Source organism: Symsagittifera roscoffensis, chromosome 4, assembly GCF_963678635.1.
Source record: "Symsagittifera roscoffensis chromosome 4, txSymRosc1.1, whole genome shotgun sequence".
In the NCBI taxonomy this organism is placed as follows: domain Eukaryota; kingdom Metazoa; phylum Xenacoelomorpha; order Acoela; family Convolutidae; genus Symsagittifera; species Symsagittifera roscoffensis.
In genome coordinates this window covers 47,383,661-47,405,866 of record NC_087065.1, presented here as the reverse complement: position 1 = coordinate 47,405,866, position 22,206 = coordinate 47,383,661, and the positions used below count along the sequence as shown (strand labels likewise).

At 38.6% G+C, this 22,206-nt stretch overlaps 2 protein-coding genes across 2 annotated transcripts; one reads left to right on the top strand and one right to left on the bottom strand.

Moving 5' to 3' along the window:
* Positions 1–39: 39 nt before the first annotated feature.
* Positions 40–1,955, bottom strand: LOC134844163 (uncharacterized). The gene has a single exon (XM_063860709.1). It carries the CDS (start codon positions 1,901–1,903, stop codon positions 137–139), a length of 1,767 nt encoding a protein of 588 aa, XP_063716779.1. The 5' UTR covers positions 1,904–1,955; the 3' UTR covers positions 40–136.
* Positions 1,956–10,387: 8,432 nt separating this feature from the next.
* Positions 10,388–11,588, top strand: LOC134844029 (battenin-like). The gene is made up of 2 exons (XM_063860483.1): positions 10,388–10,863; positions 10,985–11,588. The coding sequence occupies exons 1-2, from the start codon at positions 10,541–10,543 to the stop codon at positions 11,568–11,570; spliced, it is 909 nt and encodes a 302-aa protein (XP_063716553.1). The 5' UTR covers positions 10,388–10,540; the 3' UTR covers positions 11,571–11,588.
* The last annotated feature ends 10,618 nt before the right edge of the window (positions 11,589–22,206 follow it).

The following is a 22,206-nucleotide window of genomic DNA, read 5'->3' as shown; positions in this document are numbered from 1 at the left end:
GATTTTTATCTTTTCTATATTCAAAATTTAGGAGAAGATATCATTTTCACATCTATGTACAGTATGATACAATTGTTATATTAAATGTCATATCAAGGCACTCAAAATGATTTAATTCACTCGATCAAAAATCAACCTAGAACTCCATATCGGGTAATGGATATTGAGATGATACTCTAGGTGGACGCTTCTTCTTGCTTTTAACGACTGGCAGCCCGTGATCCTTAGGCACATGTGTTGGCGAAATGTTTGGCAAGGTTTCTTTAGGATTCATTTTTTCACTGCTTCTCGTAATCGAAGATGTCCGAATACGAACTTGCGAACTTCTGTCAGCTGTGCTTCGACTACTTCTTTGCGTCGAGGGTCTGGAACTATCACTACCTGCAATGTTTTCGGGTAAACTATCCTTTTCAAAATTAGGATTATATATTAGAAATCGTTTCCAGTCATTTTCAGCGTCTTCGAGAGCCAATGCTTCGTCCTTTATATCCGCTACTCGTTTTCTACGGAGTTTAAGAACTGAATCTTGAAACCCCGAACCAAACTCGGAAATTGCACTTTGGCCTTTATCGTCATTTCTTAGAATCGCATAGTTCGATTTAGTAATTTTATCCGCGTGTTGTTTGAAAACTTTTAGGAAAGTTTTCAGATTTTCATCAGTGGGTTTCTGAGTAAGTCTTTCGTAATGAGTTAAAACGTCGGCAAGCGGGTCACATAATTCCTGTTTCAGATCTTTGTTGAAGTTCTCGAACGCAACTTGAGTTAACTCAAACAGATCAGTCTGGTATTTGATCTGAAGTTCGTAGACTGAACTGTAAAACTTACATTCGTTCTCTGCTGCCTGTCTCACATGATTAGAGACGTTGCATTGTAACTGCATGCAATCAATAAATGATCCAATGACTTCTGAGACACCGACAACGTTGGTGTTCTTCAAAAAGGGCGCAAATGCTTTATAGACCGATTGTTGAGTTATAAAATAGCCGCTTTCGTCTATCTTCACGGCTTTCTTTTTTCGCTTTTTGACACTGAGCTGTGGAAATAAAAACGCCAGAAGCAACAGTTCGCTTGAAACACTCTCCAGAGCATGTAAACAACATGATACTTGGGAATTAAGTTTGTCCAAGGGGAGCGACAGGCAGTCAATAGCGGTTGACTCCAACATTGAAATAGGTCTGTTTAGATTGCAAACCGCTTGTTTTATCCCAGTTAAGTCTTTATGAACGTTCGAAACCAGAGATTCCAGATTTGGCAGGCTAATTAAATTCAGCTTTTCTTGGAATGTTGAGGATACTATCAAGTCGAGTAAGGACAGATTACCCTGATCAGGATCTAAGCCTCTGAAACTCACTTCGGCTTTATTAGCTGGCCATACGGAAGAATTAATTGCGGCGTCAAACAAAACTGGTTTTCCCAATGCCACTGAGTCTAACACATGACATGATTGTGACAGCTGATTCTTCGCCCCATTTAAGTGTTCAACGCTAGAAATTAAAACTCTCCTCGGAACAGAAACTTCCGTACTTCCTACATCTTGTGCGACGAAACGTCTCAAATCGTCACATGATCTATCGATTGTAGAAACAGCGTCGCTAATAAGCCCCGTGCGCTGTTTTATACCTTCATAAAGCACTTGAATTTGTCTTTCTAACTGCAGAACTTGCATTTTCAGTAAATTAATTCTCCGCTCGTCGTTTTTTTCGGAACTCTGTTCTGCTGTCATGTGTTTTACGATGAACTCCAACTCATCCAAACGTTTATTTTGGTTTCGGTAGTCATACAAAAGCTCCTCGGTGAACATTTTGAGATCGCCGACCTTGTCCAAGTTCACGTTCGCATATTTCTCATTTCGAGCCACTTCAACGCTCCGCTGACTGTTTAATGTTTTTGAAACAGGGGGCATTTTATCCAAATATTGTAACTTGTTCAGCTACATGCTAACTTTGTTCACACTAATCTATAAAAACACAGCTTTTAATGCAACCAACAAAAGTAATGAAAAGAATAAATAATTGCACTAATGGACTAGCTTAAAAGTTTTGATTTTTTTTTGCTTTATCTCAAAATCAGTTATTTTGACGCCATTTTAAACCTGTAGATCCTACACTAGTGGGTCAATATAAGAGCAAACTGAAATTTTTACTCTAAAATACGTGTTTTCAATGTCCTTTTCGCACAACATTTACTTCAATTTTCAGCAAAATTTTTTCATAGACCAAGAGCAAATGATCAGGAGCAAAAAGATCATCGACCAAGAGCAACCAAAAATTGATAGTTACATAGAGTGTAGCTGTGATTATCTGCCCTTGGTCTGTGAAAATTTTGCAGAAAATTGAAGTAAATTTTGTCCAAAATGGACATCGAAAACAGGCAATTTAGATAGTAAAAATTTCGATTTGCACTTAATTTTATCCACTAGTGTAAAAACCATTGAAAGGAAGATTCTAGAGATAAACCAAAAAAAAAACTCCGATTAAACAGGTCCAGTAGTGTATAAGATAAAAATGATAACTAAGCCTTAAAACGCACAAAATGGGAATCATTGCTGCAGGAAACAGTGAGAGTGAAAAACTGAACAACATAATTGCATTTTGGGCGATGGCAACGACTCAGCTAAGCATTCGATCTGGATTGTCAACTGCTGCACACGACTTGCTTTCAGTTGCGACCACTAGACCCAAAAATCTACTACAGTTAGTTCAATTGTAAACTTCTACTACGTTATAGTTCCGACCACTCTCGAAGGTGGATTTTTTCCAGCCGATTTAGACTACCTAAAAAAAGCTCGTACTGGGTCAAGTGAAGTATCTTATTGAAAACCAGTCGCTATTCATCGTTTTAATGGTGATTATAAAATCATTCTGTGTCAAGAAAAACTGGTCTGAATTTCATGCTGACTATAAACGATTGAATTTCATATATAAAAGCGTCTTAGAATCTCTGGATGTTTCATCTCATTTTAGAAATTTTTTTTGAATGATTCACTGAAAAATTTGAAAAATCATATTTTTATCAATTGTGTTCTAAAGAATTGTACAAAAATTACGATATCTCGATAACTTAAAATTTAACGACATATCGATAGCATTTTATCAAAGAGTACCAACAAATTTCACACTTGTCTTGAAAAAAAATTGACATTATCCATAATATTGATGACGCGTTTCTTGGCCGCACCTGATTGTGTATGAATGAAAAGCCCGCTTGTTAACTGAATTTTAATTGCCGGGGGTACATCGAAGATTCAAATTCTGCAGTCGACATATTCTATGCGACACTTCATACTCTAGTTCAAAGATATGCTTTTTGTTTCAGTAGCATTGTAAAACCACCAGCGACTGAGTGCAACTCCACTTCGACTGGAAGCATAGTCGCCGTGTGCTATGTGTTCAACCTAATTGCCGCTATGCTAATCATCATCTTCTGCTACGAGACCAGCCCACTAATGAAACTAGTACTGATGGAGACTTTCTTCATTGGGGGATTTGTCATAATCACTTTCTCAGATGCGCTGTGGACCTTGTTTTGTGGAGTCATTGTAATCGGAATTGCAATCAGTATTTTTGAATTGACCATACCACCACTCGCCACTACTTACAAGGCAAAAACCATTCAATTTTGAAAGTGTATTCACAAAAATAAACTAACCTTTTGATTTTTATCTATTTTCACTTGCGATTAAAAATGCCGTGTTCAGGTGTGAAAAAAAAAGTATTTCAAAAGTGAGCAATATCCAGCCATTGCCTAATACTACGATGAATTTTAAAGCTCAAACAAATCAGTAGAAAAAATCATTTGGGGGAAAAACGGTTGTTTTTCATTTTGCAATCAGCTTAAATTCTGCTTTCAACCCATTTGATACGGCTAGTGTACAAAACAAAGACGGCTCTATTTACTGCTTTCTAGAGACAAAGAAGATGAAAACACAAAAAATTGTCCTAAAATCGTGTATCAAAAAATTTTCAAAAATTATTTTTGTAAAACCATTAGAACTCAGTTACATGGACCATAGAAACACCAAAATTTTTGTCAATTTAAGTTGAAATTGCATAATCACAAGAAAAATTCTTGCTGTCGCAACTGAGCCGACAAGAAAAAACTGAAGCCGATAGTTATTTCCTTCAAGCGGAAAGTTTGCTAGAAGGACAGGCATAATCGTACCATGCATGGACATTAAATCAGCGCCAAACAAGCAAACACGCTGAATTTAAATCAAATAAAAACCAGCGATAAAGTGCAGATTTTTCTGCATTCTAAATTATTATCGCAAGTCATTAAATTATAAGCAAGAAAAAAATTCATCAGAGAAAAGTTCAAAAAATTACACGATCATAAGAAAAATTGAAATCAGACCTACGTCAAATAACTGATTTTAATTTTTTCTCCAAACCGAAGCTAGTATCGGGTGTCGTTATTTGGAGCTAAAAAAATAGGACTCGCAAACTCAGCGTAATCATCAAAAAATATAACAAAAGAATGAGATCATTAGAAAAAAAATTTAAAGATTGACTTTTAAGTGTTGTGAAAAATCAAGGATACTTTTTTCGAAACTGAAAAGAGTACCGGGTGTTTTTCTGCAAATTATATAATGATTTTAAAATCGAACCAAGTCAACAACTCAGAGGTTCGCAATGATGAAATAATCAACCAAAACCTGATTCAGCGATAGAAATAATTAATAAAAGACGTCCAGTGGCTGCGTTGGGAAAAAAAGAAATGACTGCAAACCTTTTGAATAAAACGTTTTTGAATAAAAGAAAATTGAAAACCAATGAGCATTTTTTTATTTAAAAAGGATTAAAAGGCGACGATAATTTTTTAGAAAAACAAAAATGCGCCGCTTTTTAAAAAAAAAACTTAAACAGAGGCAGCAAACGAAAAAAAATCATTGGGAAGCATTTTCAAAAAAAAACAAATTAAAACAAATTGCTGCATTAAGCTATTTTTCACTTTTTAAAATCGTTCAGAATATTTTTCAAAAAACGCCAGACAATGTGGAAAACTTCAACTGCCGATTCAACCGCACCTAAAATTAAATTGGAAAAATATCAAAAAGCTAACTGAAAAACTTGAATAAAAATCAATTATCAAATTTTTCAAACTCAGTAACTAAAATAAAGAAGTTCAAAAAGAAGTCAAAATTATAACCCCTAAGAGTACCCTGACAGGAAAACAAAATAGGGTTGATAATTTCATGTTTTGATAGCTTAGTTTGTTGTAAAATCAAAAAAGCTTGAAAAACGCCATACTTCGAACGTTTTACAAATTCAATCAGCCCTAAATTTTCGATGGCAAATGTGCGATTAGGAGCAAAACCAATGATAGATGCAAATCCGCAGGTTAACAGTAACGTTAAAACTTATTTGCACAGCAATAGCTATGTTAACATAGATTGCAACTAAAATAAATAAAGGTGCATATGAATGTTTATCATGTGAGCTTGGCTGAAACATGGCTGGAAATATCTCGCTCAATTAAACAATACTAGCACATAACTCGCACATTCAGTGCTTTGAATATATCGTTGAACGTGAAAAGAGCTTCTTAAAAAATACACAAAAATCATCAAAAACTATTGCAACCGTTCCATTAAACAATGCGCATACATCGGGGTTTACTAATTCCATTATTGAACGATTTATAAGTCAACTTTAAACTTATACTTCAACAAAATTGTGTATCTTTAAAACTACTTTCATCTGATATGTCAATTTTCAACAAAAAAAAATCTAAAATGCAGACAGCATTCAGTAGCTTTTTTCATATTGTTTTTTTCATAAAATCTAACTAATATCCTGTTGTAAAAATTTAATGTTCTAATAACAATCAGGTTCTAACAAAAATCAAGTTTTTTTTAAAAAAAAACTTTAGTTTGCTGAAAAACTTGAACAAAAATCGATTATCAAATTTTCATATCTCAGAAACTAAAAAAAAGAAGTTCGAAGAGAAGCAAAATTTATAGCCCCTAAGAGTATCGTGACAGGAAAACAAAATAGGATTGAAAATTTTGGTAGCTTTTCTTGAGAATTCAAAGTTATGTTATTTTTTATATCTAAGTTTTTTGAAATAAATTAACAAGAAATGCAAAATCTCAAAACCAAGAAGATTTGAGCAAAATTATTTGGAGCGCATATTTGCAACTTCTGAATGTATCTTGATATCACCTCTAGAGAATTTCATGTTTTTCTAGTGTTTATGAAAAAAAAATCATTAAAACCTTATATCTCGAAACCCAAAATGATTTGAGCAATGATACTTAGAGAACAGATTTCCAACTCCTAGGTGAAACGCGATAGCACACCACAAAAAAGGTTGATGAAGTCAAATTTATTTTACTGTTTATTAATTATGTTTTAAGGAAGCTTTTAAAAAACACAAAAACGCCACATCTCGAAAACCAAAAAAATTTGAGCAGTAATATTTGGAGGAGTGATTTGCAACTCCACAATGTACCCTGATATTACACCCCCCAAGAGTTGAACTTCAAATTTGTCAAAAAAAAACATTGATACGAAATTCTTTAAAAAATTGCGAAATAAGGAAAGATTTGGACAGTTAAAACTGTACTGAGAAGATAGATAAACAAGATGGATTTTAAAAAAAAAAACAGATAAAAAGATAGATTTAAATAGTAGATAAAAAATAGTTAAAAAAATTGATAAAAGATAGATTAAAAATCGAGAAAAAAAGATAGATAAAAAGACAGAATAAAAAGATAGACAAGAAAAGACATCACTCATAAGATCAAAGAGAGAAAGGTATCTCTCTATATCTACCACTGTAAATGATCAAGACAAGTTTTAGATACTGGTCACACTCGGGTTGCCTCTCTGACAACAGAATCAAAACCATATGAGTTTAACGTGTTCGTGTAATTTGCACTTATCAAATTGGTTTTTAATGTATCTATATTGAAGCCCCTGCATACAATCTGTGGCGTTTGAGACGATCTGCACGAGAAAGGAATCTAAATTTTCTAAAAACTCATGTTTATTCTTTAGATTAAAAGATAGACAAGAAATAAAGATAAAAAAAGACAAAAGACATCACTCATAAGATCAAAGAGAAAAAAGCAAGCACACTATTTGGAGAAAACGCGGAGGCACATACCTTTTAAAAAACAGCGGGAAACTTTTGCTCCTTAACACGTGTATGTTCGGTAAAAAGTTTTACGTGCTGGCTCTAATATCTAAAACATGTCGACATAGGGACTCTTAAACATGTAGAAGAATTAATTTATCAAAAATACAGTGTATATTTTCAAACATTAATTTTTACAATTAGAATAACTGCAATTAATTTTGAAAGGATAGGTAACGAGATCAGCTGATCTGCTTTAAACCTACCCTGCCTATTGGAACACAACAAAATCAGTATATATATAAATATAGGGTGTCCAAAAATTAGGATCCCAACTATAATATCTCGACAACTACTCGGTCGATTTTCTTGAATATATGCAAACATACCTAGAAGCCCCAGGCAGAAGTTGTGTAATGACCGGTTATTTATGTTTAAGTGGAAAAAACGCCTTTTTCACTTTAACAAAAAGAAATTCACAAAAATGTTTTTTTAACGTTCTTTCAGAGAAAGCTTGGAAACCAGACAAAATAAAATATATATGATAAAAAAGATTCCTAGAAGGGATTGAACTTATGAATCCGGCGATGAGCCCGTCGCTTTACCGCTTCGCCATGGACAGTACGAACATTTTGTAATTAGGTAAAATTTATTCCAAACAAGCTCAGTTAAAAATTAATTTAAATAATTAATTTTCCTTCTACCCTTTTTCTATCTCTTTTTACCTTCTCCTATTCTGCCCATTTACCTCCCCTTACTCATTCTCAGTTAACTATCCTTGTTTGATTAAACCCAGCAAGCTCCTGATCCCTAATTACCCTTTTTTCCGGCATGCGCTGAGAATCGAACATATGATCCCTGGTGACACAGTCGCATATTTAACCTCTACGCCACGGACGGCTTATGTGAATATACAATTAATTAATTCTGAATTATTTAAGATGTAAGAATTTTTTAATTCAAGTGTTATAAAATGTAGTTTACTCGAAGATAAACAAGACACGTTTGGCGGTAATAACCCAATTGCTGTGAGGGTGATCTCTGGGAACAAAATGGCGAAGTTTACAAACGATTCTACTTAGAGTTGCTAGTTTTTCGAAACATGTTGAATTTGTGTTTTTTGATGATACAAATGATACTTTGGGGTCTATTAATCCCTAAAAAACTGCAAAAAGATGCAATTTCAACGTCATGATTGATAGAAAATGATTGGTTTAAATTGGAAGCACTTAACCCTACTTTCGATTGCTGTGTTTTGTCTAAATTCAAGGCAAGTTTGTTAGCATTCAACCAAACACTTTTATTTTGATCAAATCATTTTAAACTTCTGAGGCTGCGCATCCTAGTGCACTTAAATTTGTATCGTCTGCGAAGTGAAACACCTCAGTGTTTTTACATGAATTAGAAGATCGTTTATATAGATAAGGAACAACAGAAGACCTAAAATTGAGCCGTGGCACACCGCAAACATTGAGTTTCCCAGAAGAAGTTGATTCAGACTTTTCTACACGCTGTTGACGATTACTTATATAACTGCTTAACCTGTCTGATGCTTTGCTTCTTGTTCCGTAAAAGTTCATTTTTTTAATTAGCAATTCATGATCAATAGTATCAAACGTTTCTTTTTGAGATCCAAAAAAGTTGACTTTTTTGCCACTTTTTCCATGTCGTAACCTTTCAGTTACCTCTACTAAGGCATCAATGGTACTATGCTTAATTTTAAATCCAAACTGTTGATTATAAAAAAAATGATTTTCACGAAATATGCATATTCTCTATTGTACATTACTCGCTTAGAAACCATACTCAAAGCATTCAGTATTGCAATTGGAAAATCATTCTTTGAACCAACTTTGTATAATGGTAAAACTTGAGCTTTTCCTAATTCACTCGGAAATTTGCCTTCTTGAAAGGATAGATTGATTAATTTCGAGAGAATTTGCGAAATTACTGAGGCTGCTAATTTGATTATTTGGTTGTTTATATTGTCATCGCCTGGAGAAGTTTTCAATGCCTGGAGAAGTTTTCAACGCCTGTAACTCAACAATGCCTGCAAAATTTCATTAGTTGTTCATCTCTGCGAGAAAAAAAAATTCACATTTTTTGTATAGTTAAACCCATGCTTACAAAAAATTATTGAATTGTTCCACCAGTCGAAATTGAAGGATGCTCTGTGACATGGGGGAAAAACTAGGTATTGATAATGTACTCGATTGTTTTGCTTCAAGCTCATTGAGCAGTTTGCAAATTTGCCAGGAGTCTCCGATGCATTTATTGGGTTTGTTGAAATAAAATGTCTTTTTTACACTTCTTTTTTTAACTGTTGCCTCGCTCGCTTAAATTGGTATAACTTTTCCGTGTCGTTTTTTATCATTTTTGTGTAATTTATTTCTCTTGGTTCTCAAGTTTTTCATTCGATTACTAAACAATGGAGGAAATTTTTTCTTTGTTTTTAGTGTAAAATAGGTGCATATTCATTGAGTGTTTTGACAAAGCTGAGGAAATTTGTCAAAACTTTCATTAATACTCGATATTTTTAAATCTTTTAGGCGATGATTGAGCAAAAACAAAAACTTGTCAACTAGATCAGAGGACTTCGAAAAGGAGGTATCTCTAAAAATTTCAAAGCCTTCTTCCTATTTTTGTTTAATTGGATTAGGATGAATAATAGGAATAGGACTGATAGGATAAAGATCCGAAAAATCTTGATGTTCAAGGACATTTATATTTATCACTGCAAATGATCGATACAAGTAGTTTTTGATACTAATGACACTCGGGTTGCCTCTTTGACAAGAGGATCGAAACCATATGAGTTAAACGTGTTTGTGTAATTTGCTCATATCAAATTGGTTTTTTAATGTATCTAAATTGAAATCTCCGCATACAATCTGTGGTATTTAAGATGATATGCACTCGAGAAAGGCATCTAAATTTTCTAAAAATCTGTTTATCTTGGAGGGTTATAGATCACCGTTATGACAAACTGGAAACCTAGGTGTGAGATTTTCACCGATAAAGCCTCTTCAATAACTATTGGCAATTCTTCAGCAATGTTGGTCCCCTTCAGGGCTTGAATCACTGTCTTCGCAATTCATGATCTCTGTATTGATCATAACCTTTTAGAAGTGAAGCGTTGGAATCATCTTGGGTATTTAACCATATATTGAGTATTTAACCACGTGTCAAGTAAAACGCCAATTAAATAATGTATAGATAGATAGATAGATAGATAGATAGATAGATAAAGATAGATATAGACATAAATAAAGCTATCAAATCATTCAGTTTCGAAAAAAGTCATGTTCTGGTTTGATAACAACTGCATAGAAAGCACAAAATAAAACAGAACTATGAGGGAAAACAAACCACTCGACATTTTAAAATATTGACCGAGCAAATTCTACTGCAGATATCATTTCAGGTTCAGGCAACAAACGCATTGGCAGCTGGAGCCGGAATGGCTCAAACTCTCGGGTCCACAGTATATGTTTCGATGAAAGCCATAAACGTATCAGAAAATGAACCATTCTACCCATTCATTATTATTAATTTGGTCGGACTTTTGGTGTTTGTGGTCCTACTAACTCCGCCTGAGAAAGATGACAATATAGAAGACCTTTGGTCTATGGATCAAGAACTTGAAATTGTTCCTCTGATTGTAGGCAGTGGGGCCATTGAAAAACCACAAAGCCAGCCAACGAACACATCCAGCAGTCCAAAAAGCAGGAAACGAAATATGCATCTGAGCCTTTGCAAAAAGGCTGATATGTTTGCAAATAAGTTAGTTCTATTTCTACACAAAACGAAACATTGTTTCATTTCCTTAGTCGCACTGTTTTATTCACACTGCTTCATTTGCTTCGTTAATCGAATTTAAAAAAAACACACATTTTGATTTCAGCACTTCCCTTGCGGACGATATATGCGAAGCTGTACGATCCCTGGCAGATATCCTCATTTACCTCGTTTTGTTCTACTTCCTCGAGTACTACACAAATTTAGGCCTCTTAGAGCACGCCACCGTACGCAACTTTCATCTTTCCACTTCAGAGCAGTACAGATGGTATATGTTTGCTTATCACATCACACAGACCATTTGCAGATCAATTCCACTTCCTGACTGCTTGGAATCTAAGCTTGGAATCATTACACTAGGACAGGCAGTTATTACAGCCGTAGTTTTCTCACATGCACTTTTCGACTACATTCCTAGAATTGAGATTATGACGATGGTGGTTATTTTGGAAGGCATTCTAGGATCCGTTGCGTACTTGATTGGCCTTAGACATGCCCGTAGCTGTTCGGCCAAGGAAAGCGTGAAAAAAGCTGCAACTATTATGGTTTTGAGCGCAGATGTAATGGCTTTAGGCCTGGGCTCAATGATGGCGCTAATAACACATGGAACATTCTGTCATCGAAGAATGCAAAATATAATCAAAAGCGTCAAAAAACATTCTCACGTGTCTTATGTTCAAGGGCATCATTAGTAAAAAAAATTCCTTTTGTGAAACCGATATCTTCAATTAATTCAAGTTTTATCAAGTCAAGTTTTTTTTGTTAGCAATTTGATAAGTTAAATCAGTCATTTACTTAATACAATAAAAATTTCATGCGTTTTCAAGCTGTTCTTTTCTTTTCCGAATAGCATAAAAACCAGAAGAGTACCAGGTCAGATAGTCACGTTGCCATGCCTGCTCCAACCTTCCAAATCGGAAGGTATTTCGTAAATCGGAGGAGCAACGAATTTGTCCAGGTATCTTACATACACAGTCATACTGCTCTTTGTCATTCCCAATAAGTGCTTTATTGTAATGTTCACTTTCTTTGTACCGTTCAGGCTCAACATTAAAGAGTGCTTTGAGATGACTCCAAATTTCATTGGACTGTTTATCAAACAAATCGATTGTCAATTCTTTGTTGTTCTTCAGAAACACTTGAAGAAAAGGAGTAGGAGTTATGTCTTCGTACTTCATGAAATGCACGCCTGAGTTTCTGTGCTGCAGTTGAGGCAATCGCAAACTAACAAATTTATTAGCACCTTGCATTTTTGGTGGGCAATTCCGCTTTACGTAATTGAAAGCCATTATCTGCACATCTTTATGCAAATAAATATCACCCTTGTCTAAGTATTTCAAGGTGCCAATTATGGGATTCGGTCCGATCCACTTCTTTGCTGACATAGCTCTTAAATAAGACGATGTTAGACCGGGAAAAGGAAACAGTCGAAATTATCCTTTGAATTTTTGAATGATAGACCTGTTCATTTTGCAAGTCAGATTATTGATAAATTGAAAATATGCTAAAGAGATAAGATAGACAAAAACTGAAAGAAGTACTCTTCGAATAGTACTCTTACTTCCCAAAGACTTTTCGGTAAAAAAATAAATAATTTGAAACTAACTACAACGAACTTACCTCCAGTACCTGGAAAGTTGGAACAGCAAAACTCATCTTGGTTAAGGGAGTAATCCCGGGCCCGAAACCATTATACATACATACAAGCAGATGTCAAATGAAAATAGTTTCAAAGATGGATGAGTAAGTCAGATATTAATGAAATAATTTTACAATTGTAACATTCGCCCAAATACTACACAGCGACGGAGCGTAGAAAAAGTACCTATTAACGACTGGCAGGCGTCAGTTACCTTAATCCTACTTTTTTTTTCAGAAGGTAATCCGAAGGTCAAAAGTATCATAGTAACCGAGGTTACAGTCATGAGTCCCTTCATCATGTATTCCAGTCAAAATCCTTAGAATTTTTTAGATATGGAAGTGATGATAAAAGAAGATGACAAGTGTTTAGGTCCTTTTCAATTAAAATCGATACGGGTTACGTTTCTTCAATAAGAACACGCACCTCGACACGAGATAATATAATATACAAGTGTTACAAGTAAAAAATTTCGTCGAAAATTATTTTGTCATTTATTGTTCCGAGTACGCAAGCGGCGTTCGCAATCTGTACTGCCAGGGAGATTCTCTGTTTTAAAAAGCTGTCTGCTCTGGGTTCCTCAGTGCATATGCTTAGGTTCTTACAAAGCTTGCTCAAAAAAACTTCTGTGCTGGGGCCGGCCGCGCCCTGAATTTCAAAAGCTAGCGGTTGAAAAAGATATCCATCATTTACAAGATCTTTATATTTGTCAATTTTTCGCTCTTCCGCTTCAGCGGCAGCCGTACCAGGGTTACAAACAGACCCGGCATTAATCCTACAAGGAGCTAAGGAGTCTACTACCGTTACATCCCACAAGAGCTGCTTACCATCAGCCCATGGAACGAGCGTCAAACCGTCTGGTCGCTTCTGATCGGTCCTGTAGAAGTGTCGTGGTTCTAAAACAGACGGAATGTGAGTAGATGATAGACTCTGCTTTATAAGGGCATTCAGGTTTGAATGCCTAGAAAATCTCCCTGCACTTTTGAGGCAAGAAAGACCATGCCAACCATCCTCGGTAACGTCTTTTCCGCACACGCATTTATGCTGCAATCTCAGTCTCGTTGTTGTTAATCCAACTCGTTTTTCACCGTCTTGACCTTGCCAGTTGATTTTCTGGTCTGTTTAGGGCTAAGTAAAAAGTTACTATTTTTAGGCCATCAGTCAAACGACTTTTGATCAGCTTTCGTTTACATGCGAACACAACCACATAGCTGAGTCTCGGATCCTCAGACTACGTGATTGCTATTAAAAACACGGCTCGAGTACCCTATTTTAAAAATTTTTTTTGTGTGACAGTTCTACATTAAATCCATTGGAGATGGATTGACCCTTTCCTCTTTCTAGCTACTCATATTCTAAAATATCAAATAATACCGGTGTTAATTCAAAGTTCTACGATATCCAAGTAGCTACAAAGTCAGTTTTATATAGTCCCTTCACATACAACAGTCTCTGGGGAACCAAGCCTCCGCTCCCGTAATCTTCCCGAGATAACGTTCTTATCTCTCCCAATTTGTGGCACGGGAGGGTTCCGTGGAATATTCCTTCCCCACTGAAGCTTCCTTTTCCACTAATTTCTACTGCTAAGGTTCTTATCGTGTGTTACTGCCACGATAAGAGGCTTCGTTTCTCTCGTTCTTTCGTGCGACTGTTTTCTGCTGTCTCCGTCTCGTTGTTGTTCTGTTTTTTTTTGTCAAAATGGCCGTCTTTTTGTATTTCTCAGAAATACTTGCCCGTCAATCGAAATTTTAAATTTTTAAACTTCCGGAATATTTCGACCCTCCTTCGCAGTAATTTTTTGTTACTAAGGTCTTTATTCGTTTTTTCGTGTCGCCGGAAGGTTGCGCTGTGCCAATCCGGCAGAATGGCACATACTCACCGGACAAGTCCCCATCAATGTCCCTATTGATCGCATAACACCGGGTTATCGTCAAGTGGTACTCCAGTTTTCTATAATTGATCTTAAAAATCGCATAAGAAAATGAAATTTATCTACTCCACCTCAACTCACTACGTGTCACAAATGGCATTGTACTACATCATCTCAGAATGACCATCAGTATGACCATCAGAAAAATTATTGCCAAATAAGCAACCTGAATGTTGTTTAACTTGCAGCATCCAAATAAACGATAAGCGAATTATTGTCTGCTGCTTTTACAATCCACCTTCGAGCAGCAAATATTGCTATTGTCTAGGCGATTTTGCACAAATTTTAAATGAAATCGAGAAATCAAATCAATCAACTGCAACACTTATTTGCGGAGACGTAAATTTTCCAAATGCAAACTGGATTGACTATAGTAGCACGGAAAATGAAGAAAACTCAATAATTGAACTAATTGAGCAACATCAGTTCGAGCAGGCAATAGATTTTCCAACTTGTGGCAAAAACACCCTAGACATTACATTATTCAAAAATTGTCACATTCATGCGACTCCTGACGAAAATTTCTCAAAAATTTACAATTGCTCCGACCACAAAGCAATCAGCATTCTAATTGAATGTCCTCACCAAGAGGTAAGAGTCGCTTTTGAAAACTTTCGAAGCTTCGGTAGCGTGGACTATAACGAAATCAAGAAATCAATACTAAGTGAGCCTTTCTCACCAGTATGTCACACAAACATCACTAGAATGTTCGAGGAACCTTACGACTATTTGGAAAATTTGGTAAACCAACATGTGCCTAGATGAACGAGACGTCGCCAATCACTTCCGCCATGGGTTACGCCAAGTACCTCAAACATCATGAACAAACTGCAAACACAAACTAGAATATAAAAATTGAAACCTACAAGCTACCGCAGAAATCTCATTCTGTCTCTAGATAAAATGGTGGAAGAAGCAGTAGAGAAAGATAGAGTAAACTATCAGGAAAGTTTGATGTCCACTCGTAACACACATTTAATTTTCAAACACTTTAAGAGTCTGAAAAAATCAGAAACTCTCCCAAAGACTATGATCAAGGACGAAATAGCTGTTTCGAAAGCCAAAGAAAAAGTGAACTTTTTTGAATGAATATTTTCACTCTGTCTTTTTGCCCAAATCAAGCTTCAACCTCAGTGACATGAAGTGCGAAAACACGATATTGAGTAACTTCAGTATCTCAAAAACATATATAAACCAAATTATAACAGAGCTGGACATAACAAAATCGCGGGGCCCAGATGGAGTCCCACCAATTTTGTTCCAGCGAACGGCCAGAGAAATGACCACAATTTTGCGTTGCGTTTTTAAAAACATCAAGAGGGTAAGGAAAATACCAGATAAATGGAAAGTTGCGGCTGTGTCGCCTATTTACAAGAAAGGTGACAAACGACTAATGGAAAACTACCTGCCGGTGTCACTCCTAAATATCATGCTGGAAAAGTAAACTCCTGGAAAAATGCATGTATCCAGCGTTGTATGACCATTTCATCAAATTTCTCACAAGAAGTCAGCACGGTTTTGTTAAAAACCGTCCAGTTGTTACAAACATGTTGTCTTTCTTGAAAGAAATCTACGAAGCAATTGACAGGAACGCTGAAAACCATATGATCGCCTTCTATACCGACTTCTCTAAAGCATTCGACAAAGTCCCACATTATGAACTACTAAAGAAAATGAGCAACATTGGAGTTGGAGGCTGTTTCCTTGAAATAATCGCAGACTATCTCAGCAACAGGAAACAATTTATTCGTGCTGACAATTTCTCATCAAAAACTTTACAAATTACAAGTGGCGTACCACAAGGATCGTTGATTGGTCCATTATTCTTCTGTATCTTCATAAATGATCTTCCTGAAGTATTGAAATTTAGTGAACCATTTATCTTTGCAGTCGACCTAAAATTACTAGCAGTGAATGTAGACACAAAGGACATCCAGCAGGACCTAACAAGCGTTGAAAATTGGGTAGACAAAAACAAGATGAGTCTGGCACTGGACAAATGTTTTAAAGTCCAATTTAGAGGAAATCAACACGAATTCATTCTTTGTGAAACAGCAGTGGAAAGCTCGAATGTGATAAAGGATCAAGGAATACATGTGTCCAAACATTTAACATGGACAATCCATGTTGACTCAAGAATGTCGAAAGCGAATAAAACGTTCTATTGCATCCGCAGAAACTTAGAATTCAAAGTCAAAATGCGCATAAAACTTCGTCTGTACAAATCCTTAATACTTCCTGTTCTAACGTATGGTCTAATTATTTGCAATATCTCAAGAAGCGACTTAGGGAGATTAGAAAGGTTCCAAAAGAAAGTCTTAAAATGGATCACGGGAAACGATTCTGACTATACAGAGCAGCTGAGATTTTTAACATCCTGCCTCTGGCGTTGTTTCTCCAGCTGAACGAGTTACTGATGATGGCGAATTTCATGCATGAAGAAAACGATCATATTAAGCTCCCATCAAAAATTGAAAATCCAGGAAGAATGAAAGAAATGTTCAACCTAAACAAGACCAGAACTGAAAAAGCTAGAGGAGAGTTTACATTCGGGACGTGCCGTCTAATAAACCGACTAAATCAGAAAATTGAATTTTGAGAAATGCGAGGCTTAAAGCGAAGATTGATACAGATGATGTGGAAGTATTTCGACGATCAATTCTCAGAACAAAACAAGTGCACATGGGTCCTCTTCTGTGACTGCAACATGTGCCGAAACAACAATATGTGCCGGACAATATTTTGAGAACTTTGGGCATATCATCCCATCAGTATCCTACTGAAAATTCAGAACAATAACATCAATAACAACAACAACAACAACAACAACAACAACAACAACAACAACAACAACAACATCTCATTGCTTTCCAACATTTTCACAAAATTTGCGCCATGAGGAGTGTCCTAGATAAAATTTCTTTTCTGACTACTTACGTCATCTTGCCATAAAACTTCTTTTCGCTCTTTGTGATTAAAAAGTTGGGACGTGGCATGGCCACGCACCCGTTAAAATTAACTTAACATCACTCACCAAGTATAATCAGTTATTTATGCGGTCCTATTTGATATTAAAACTAAGAAACTCTGTGGCTAGGAAACTTATTGAGTTACTCACCCTTCTCGAGCGAGTTTACCCAAACTTACCAAGCCGCCACACAGTGAAATTGTGTCTTACACAGGTTAAAAACTTCAGTCGTGTTTAAATAGGTAAATATACACCTATGTTCTATATATATACATAGGTAGAATAACTAAAATTTTCTTTCAACAATTTTAACAATTGCAACAATTTTCAAACTCTGGTTTGACCAAACTAGATCAAAACAAAAAGTTTAACAAGTTCAATAATCAAACTTGGTTGATTGGTTCAAGTTTTAACATACAAAGACAATCAAGTTTTTTCTCCTTCTCTTCTTTTCTTGCTCACGTCTTCACTTGTCCTCTTCGTTCCATCATCTTCATTCCATTGCTTCTCCATCCTGATCTTCAGCTTCGCTGTCTTCTAGGACTTTCTCCAGCATGTCCATGGAGTTGCGGGCCGTGCCCCAACTCTCTTGTTCCAACAGCCTCGGTTTGCAACAAGGTAGCAGGTCCACATTCACCTTTTGCTCCCAGTTCCTGCAAAAGCTGTTGTGAGGACACAGGCTCACCTTTCTTTCTAGGTCAGCTCTTAAGACCTCTTTCTTCTCATCTTCAGTTGTACAAGGCGCTCCAGCTACTCGCTTCACCGCCGTGGTGACTGCGTTTCGGTGCGTTAGGAATGCTCTCTTATAGGCTCCCGGTCCTTTATCTAGCTGGAAAGATTGATAGGCTTCCGTGTTCCTCGACATGTGACGCTTCGCGCGTTCATACATCCATGACGTCATCACTGCACGGAAGCAAGGCATCAACCTTTGCCTTGACCATATTCTTTCAATGGCTTTGGGTATTCTCAGAACCTTGCAGGTGGTTCTGAAAAGATCCAATTCATGGCTCATCTTCACGTTGCTCAGCTGCTCAGGAGTCGGCACGGCCGTCTCCTGGTCACTTGTGTCCGCGTTAGCCTCCAACCATCTCACTGCCAGCATGGCACTAACCACCACGATTGACACCTGTTGATTCTGATCGGGCAACCCCGTAGAGTACAACTCCTCCACGTCCCATACTAGCATCAGATTCCCGCGTTTGGGGTACCATAACGTCTGCGCCAAGCAATGGCAAGGATACTCCCCATGGGTTTGATACCCTGAGGCTCCCATCAACGGTTCCACCTCCATCATAATTCTGTGTAAATCGTCTTTCTCTTCTATGGTGGGGAATTCAGTGGGTAACGCTCCACTCGCTTTCTGCTTTTGGAACTCGCTCACATTACCTTCGTTCAATCTCAGAAACTCTTCACCCACTACGTCTTGCAACTCGCCTTCAGATCTTTTCGGGACTGCCCGAAAGATCTTCGCCAACAAATCATATGACCTCTCCGACATTCTGGCCAACCTCACGCACTTTGGCACAGAGAAAAGTTGGTCAATCAACACCTGCTGCGTCCTCGCATTTACCACCACCATGTGCGTAGGATACCTACTATTGCAATATGGCGCGGAGCTTGAACCCACCAGATATTTTGAACCAGTAGGTTTATGATAGGCTTCACTATCCTTCAGATTCATTTCATTTTCCAGAGCTTCTCGCCAGCCTCCAATCTTCTGCTCTGTCTGCAATGCTCCAGGGAATACTTCCACGCTGAGGGACGCCACTAGCTCATGGGCACGCTCCAGGCGCTCAAGCGATTCTATCAAACTCGTCATGCTACAAAATCCCAAGGCTGTGGTCAAGTTTACGTCCGTCACCCCATGACAGTCCGCGACCAACTCCATGCCACTCTTATCTGACATGCTCAATCTTCTGTACAATCGTGCCATTTGTCGATGCTGCTCGCTCAGCGTAATCAGGCAGTGTCCCAAGTTGCAAACATATCCTTCCATCCCACTATGTTGAGCCAAACAGGTGCCTTGCTTCAACCAATTGCTCGATGGACTTTCCTGGGATAGCTCCGTGGATGGGTTGCTCTTCCGCTTCGTCATCCTCATTGCCAACAGATGGTGTGTCAAGGCCAGATCATGTAGACTCGCGTCATCATCCAGGTCTAATGTGATATCCGCTGTCATGTCCCAGATTAAACCGGCGTTAGGATGGGGACACCAAGAAGGCTTCATGAGCTCCCACATGGTTACTAGACTGGTTTTCAAGGGACCGTCCCAAGAACCACAATCAAAACTCACTTGCCCCTTCAGCTCGGGAACCGAGGGTTCGACCACTCGTTCTTCTAAAATAATTCCCAGCTTGGGTTGTTCCACCATCAGCATTCCAGTTTCCTTAATCCGTTCGACCCAGAAATTGAGCACTATGACTTGCTCATAGTCGAAGTACGCTTCCCTGGCTTCTTCATTCGCGAAGGGATTATACGCTATCCCCGGAATGCCAGACACATATTGGAACGACTTCAGTTTCCCTAGTGTTGCAAAGTCTTTTTGTCCCCTGACTGCTTCAATCAACTCCCGGCTCACTTTCAATTCTTTGTTGGAATACCTTCTCACTTCTTCGAACTTGCGATAGCTCTCCATGTCATTCGACTCCCTATTTGGTACAATCAACGGCATATACTGATATAGTTCCAGGAGTGCCCTAAGGAAGTTTATTTCGCAATCAACTCCCTTTTGCCGAATGATCTTTATGCATTCTCCCAAAACAGGAGTGGGGCTACGATCCACCACGAACCTCACACAGCAAAGGGCATCCTTACGCTTAGCCCAGGCTATCGCAGAATCGTCTTTTGAAATCAACGCTCGCAGGGCTTCCATCAACTCCAGCTCCTGTTCCTTTGATTTCGAATCATTACTGGCTTCATATTCCGCCTTCTTGATGCCCATCAAGCGCCAAGCCAACCGTACTTGCAGGTCAGTTCTCGTGCACGGATGAGCCAGGTACGCTGCCACTGTCGCAGGTGCATGCATCGTCTCGTCGAAGTATCTTTGGAGGGTCGCCCTCCAAGAGATTTCCAGTAGCTTTTCCAGCCCGATTTCGTTCGCTTCCGAGGACATCACCGTGCCGTAGTCTTTCCGATTTAAATTAGAATTATCCGTAAGCCCTTTCAGATATTCCTGCATAGCTTGCTTCTCGCTCCAAGCCATCAGGTGCCCTCTCGCGGAGTTCCTCGCCTTCAACATCTCCACATAACCCCCTGCTGGATCTTCCATGTGGACCGATTCCGGCACAGTGACTCGACTGTACTCGACCACGTCGAGTTGTCCCTCCAGTTTCATCTTGGCCATGTTGGTTCGCGAGGGCCTGTAATCTTCAAGTCCTCCAGATCCACACTAACTGATGATCTCCATCTCTAGCCTAGTGTCTGCCAGGGTTCGTGCCGTCTTCTTTGATTTCGTGGCTGTCGTGGTCAGACCTGCCAAGAGCATAGGGGTATCAGGTTCTCTTTTTCTCCCCCGGTCAGTGTCGCTCCATCTCCTTGCCCGCTCTCGCCTGAACGACCTGCGCTCGTCAAAGAGGCCACCACTGCGCTTGCTTTTGACTTCACCACTCTCTGGTTCACGGCTCGACTTCCTGTCTTCCCTTTCAACCGCTTCAGCCCCTTTCTGGCTCGTCTAACGGGTAATTTCTTTGTGACCTGCTGATCATCGGCACTGTCCTCTGTAACTGACTCGGTCAGAACATCAGACTCCATGGAGTTCATTATTTTCTCCAGGACCTCACGCATGATTGGTTGGTTCAATCCCACCTTCATTATGGATTGCGTCCCATATCGTCGTATCACGTCCCATGACCTTTCCATGAAGTTCACTCGGCTCCAGGTTGCCCCTGTCTTGCTTTCTAGTTCACTTTGGTATCTCTCCCATTCCTCTTCCGGTAGCGTACTCAGGAAGGATACCCTCATTGACTCTTCAATTTTTCTCCTCCTCGGTGACTCATGGAGCAATCTTTGTGGATCCCTATTTCGGCACTCTCTCGCCTGACTTATTGGGTCCATCGGGGATAAGTCGGCCGACGCCTCCTTTGTAGGGGACATGAAAGACGATGGCGTCATCAGCAAAAGACTCCCATCGACTTCCCCATCGTCGACTTCAATGAACCGGTATTCTAGCAAGTCTCTCTCCAACGCTCCTAGATCCGTCTCACCCGATTTTTCCGTCTTTCCCCCGATGTCGTCATCGTCCTGATCCATCAATTCATCGTCATTTGCATCAGGTTTCGGCTTAGGTCCTGAAGGGCCTTGTCGTGTTTCTATGTCCGAGTCCGGCCGCGCCGGTACGGTCAGGTCTCCTGCATGATAGAACAATTCATCGTTCACCAGGAATTCTACGGACTCCTCGCCATGTTGTGCCAGGTCTTCTATCGTTATGTATGACCCTCCTCTGCACTCCTTTGCCACTTCCAGCATCACTACTTTCACTTCTCCTGACCACTTCAGTCTTGATAAGTCATCTGTGTGAGCATACACCTCGTTCCACATCTCAGCCGAGACCTCTGGTCTCCTGGAAGGTGGTACTTTGATCTTTTTCTTGCTCCAAGCATCAGTAAATGTGAAGTCAAACTTGTTCGCGGCTGCAACGTTCCAACTGATGAAGCGCGGCTCCATCCCTTCACTCCACTTCAGCATTCTCCTCTCTGCATCACGAGCTGCTCCGATGCGAGGGGCAATGACGGGAGATGTAACTCCGAACAACATCCTCCTTATCGGTGGGTATCGAGGGCATTGGTCCGGCAG